General features: G+C 52.6%; 1 protein-coding gene across 5 annotated transcripts in view; it reads right to left on the bottom strand.

The window, feature by feature from the left end:
• SMARCA4 (SWI/SNF related, matrix associated, actin dependent regulator of chromatin, subfamily a, member 4) overlaps positions 1 to 3,176 on the bottom strand; it is a 29,160-nt gene that overhangs the window by 5,768 nt on the left and 20,216 nt on the right. For 3 of the 5 annotated variants that reach the window (XM_015616482.3, XM_015616481.3, XM_015616480.3), the window contains exons 27-29: positions 1,768 to 1,995; positions 1,463 to 1,549; positions 131 to 208 (exon numbers count right to left, since the gene is read on the bottom strand). In XM_015616482.3, the coding sequence (XP_015471968.1) occupies positions 131 to 208; positions 1,463 to 1,549; positions 1,768 to 1,995 (393 nt within the window). The remainder of the gene's footprint in view (positions 1 to 130; positions 209 to 1,462; positions 1,550 to 1,767; positions 1,996 to 3,176) is intronic. The other 2 variants (XM_015616483.3, XM_015616485.3) reach the window with 1 other exon arrangement.

The following is a 3,176-nucleotide window of genomic DNA, read 5'->3' as shown; positions in this document are numbered from 1 at the left end:
TCCTCCTCCTCTCCTTCCTCCTCCTCTCCTTCCTCCTCCTCCTCTCCTTCCTCCTCCTCTCCCTTGGGAAATCTCCCTTCTCTCCTCCTCCCCTCCTGCCCTTCCTCCCTCCCCCGCTCCTCTTCCTCACCATGAACAGGTCGAACTCCTCCTCGTGCCGGGCGATCATCTGGTTCACGGTCTCGTCGTCGGGCACCTCGTCCTCCTCCTGGGAAAACCCAAACCCAGGGGTTCAGCCGCTGCCCCCCGCGCCCCGGGCACGGCCCCCCGAGACCCCTCCGACGCTCGTTGGCTTCCCACGGCTCGGGGACCTTCCTCAGGGCTCGGGGGCCTTGCGCTCCCCTTCGCATCTTTCGCTGTCGCTTGACCCCGTTTTGGGGCACTTCAGGCTCGTTTCTGCTCGTTTTTGGGTGGCTTCATTGGTTTTTTTATTTTTTGCTTGTTTTTTTGGATGGTTTTTCAGTGTGTTTTGCTTGGTTTTTGGGCTGTTCCTGTGGTTTTTGCTCATTTCGGGGTGTTTTAGTGTCTATTTGCTCATTTTTTTGGTACTTCAGCTCATTTCAGGGCGGTTCTAGCTCAGTTTGGGGCATTTTTAGCGGGTTTTTCAGTGTTTTTGTGTTCTTTTCCTGTTTTCAGGGTGGTTTTAGGCGGTTTTTAGTTCATTTTGGGGGGGTTTCGCTTTGATTTTCTTTATCAAGTTTTCTCATTTTTAGGCATTTTTATTCATCTTTGCTTTCAGCTCATTTTGGCTTTCAGTCTTTTGTGGCTGTTTTTGTGCTGCCTTTAGATCACTTTGCCTCCTTTTGGGCCAGTTTATCTCACCTTTGTCACTTTCAGGCTGTTTTTAACTCACTTCTGGCACTTTCAGGTCAGTTTTACCTCACTTTCAGCCCTTTCAGTCAGGTTTTAACTCACTTTTAGAACTTTCAGGCTGTTTGTTCTCCCTTTTGGCACCTTCAGGTAGATTTTAACTCATTTTTGGCTCCTTTCAGGCTGCTTCTAACTCATTTTTACCACTTTTGGTCTCATTTTAACTCCCTCCTGGCACTTTCATGCAACTTTTAATTCACTTTTGGCTGTCTTTAAGCTGTTTTTTTCCCCAGTTCTGGCACTTTCAAGCCATTTCCATCTTACTTTTCTCACTTTCAGGCTGGTTTTAACTAATTCTTTACTTTTCCAGGCCATTACCATTTATTTGGCATTTCCAGGCCGCTCCTAACTCTCTCATGGCTGCTCCAGGCCATTTAAAATCTCATTTCTGGCACTACCAGGCCATTTAGATCTGACATCTGGCCGTTTCAATCTCGCTCCTTGCTGCTGCCAGCCCATTTCTGTCTGGGTTCTGTCCCTCCCTGTCCGGCTGGGGCTCCTCGCGGGCCGGTCCCTGCCTGTGGCGCGGCGGTGCCGGGCGGTGCTGGCGGGAGGATTGAATGGGCAGTGGAGACTGAACGACCCCGCTCACCTTTAGAGGTGCTTCCTCCGACTCAGCGCCCAGGCACAGGGAGGAGGCAGCGTGGGGGAAGCTGCCACTGCCCGCGCTCTGTCTGCTCTGTGGATAAACACAGGGATTCAGTCTCCAGGGCTGTCAATCCGGCGCCTTTGTTCCCGACGCTACTCCCAAAAAACTCCAAACAAGCCGCCATGCTCCTGCTCTGGGGTTGGTTTGTTGGCTTTTTTTTTTTTTTTTTTTTTTTTTTCTTTTTTTCCTTCTCTTCTCTCTGACTCCTGACCCCCAAATTCCCACGGGAACTCTGCTCCAGCCCTCACCTCATCCTGCTCCTCGTGCTCCAGGATGGCCTGCAGGAACGCCCGGCGCTCGTGGCTGGAGGATTTCTGGTCGAACATTCCGGCCTGGATCACCTTCTGGTCCACGTTGAGCTTGTACTTGGCGGCCGCCAGGATCTTCTCCTCCACGCTGTTGACGGTGCAGAGCCGCAGCACGCGCACCTCGTTCTGCTGCCCGATGCGGTGGGCCCGGTCCTGGGCCTGCAGGTCCTGGGGGAAGGGGCAGCGATAGCACCGGGCTCCCAAAAACACCATTCTTGTCCTCAGAATCCATGGGGGGAGATGTGGGATGAGGCCTGAGGGCATCCAGAGATTCCCAGGGATGACCGGGATGTGGCAATGGGATCACCAGGACTATGTAAGTCCTGTGGGATGGGGCCGTGTTGACCAAAGGGTTCCAAAACCCCCGATTTTATCCTCAAAATCTGCAGGGATTCTCAAGGATGATGGAGATGTGGCAATGGGATCACCAGGACTATGTAAGTCCTGTGGGACAGGGCAAATGTTGCACGAGAGGTGCCAAAACTCCCACTTTTGTCCTCAAAACCCACAGGGAAGATGTGGGATGAGCCCTGAGGGAGCTCAGGGATCCCCAAGGATCACAGGGATTCAACAATGGGATCATGGAGGTCCCATGGGAGGGGGCAGCGCTGGCCAAGAGCTGCCCAAACCCCACTTTTAGCCTTAATAGGGAAAACGTGGGATGCACCCCAAGGGCTCTCAAAGACCACCAAGGATTACGGGAATTTGAGTAACAGGAGTGTTGGGACCATGTAGGTCCTGGAGGAAGTGGCCACATGGGCCAAGAGGTGCCAAAAAAGCTGGTTTTAACCTCAAATAAAGCATGGGAGAGATGTGGGATGCACCATGAGGAGTTCAGGGATCCCCAAGGATCAGGGAATTTGGGTAACAGAACCACCAGGACCCCAAGAACAGCATTCCTGCAGGAAGAAGCAGCATTAGATGAGGGGTCCCAAAAACCCCGTTTTTATCCTCAAAGACACGGGATCTGCCTCTGCAATCCCAGAGGATTACGGGAATTCCAGAATGGGATCACTGATTGCTCTTTATTTCTGAGACAGAGGGTGCAGGACAAACCCAGCTGCAGCGCTGGGATTTGGGGGTGGCTCTCCAGGACAGCACCAGCGGCTCTTGGAGAATGACAGAACTCCAACCCCATGGCTCCTCTTTGGGTCACCTGGTTTTGGGGCTGGTTCATTGGATTTTGGGTCAGCCAGTTGGTTTTGGGTTGGATCACTGATGGTTTTTTTTGTTTGGCTGAATTTTAGGTTGGTTGGCTGTGGTTTGGGTCAGTCAGCTGACTTGGGGTCGCTGGCCTTTGGGTTGCTCTTGGGGTCAGTCAGCTGGGTTTTGAGTTGGTCAGTTGGGTT

This window comes from Parus major, unplaced genomic scaffold (assembly GCF_001522545.3).
Source record: "Parus major isolate Abel unplaced genomic scaffold, Parus_major1.1 Scaffold458, whole genome shotgun sequence".
NCBI classification, from domain to species: domain Eukaryota; kingdom Metazoa; phylum Chordata; class Aves; order Passeriformes; family Paridae; genus Parus; species Parus major.
The sequence above is the reverse complement of the archived record's forward strand: the minus strand, read 5'-3'. Positions and strand labels throughout refer to the sequence as shown.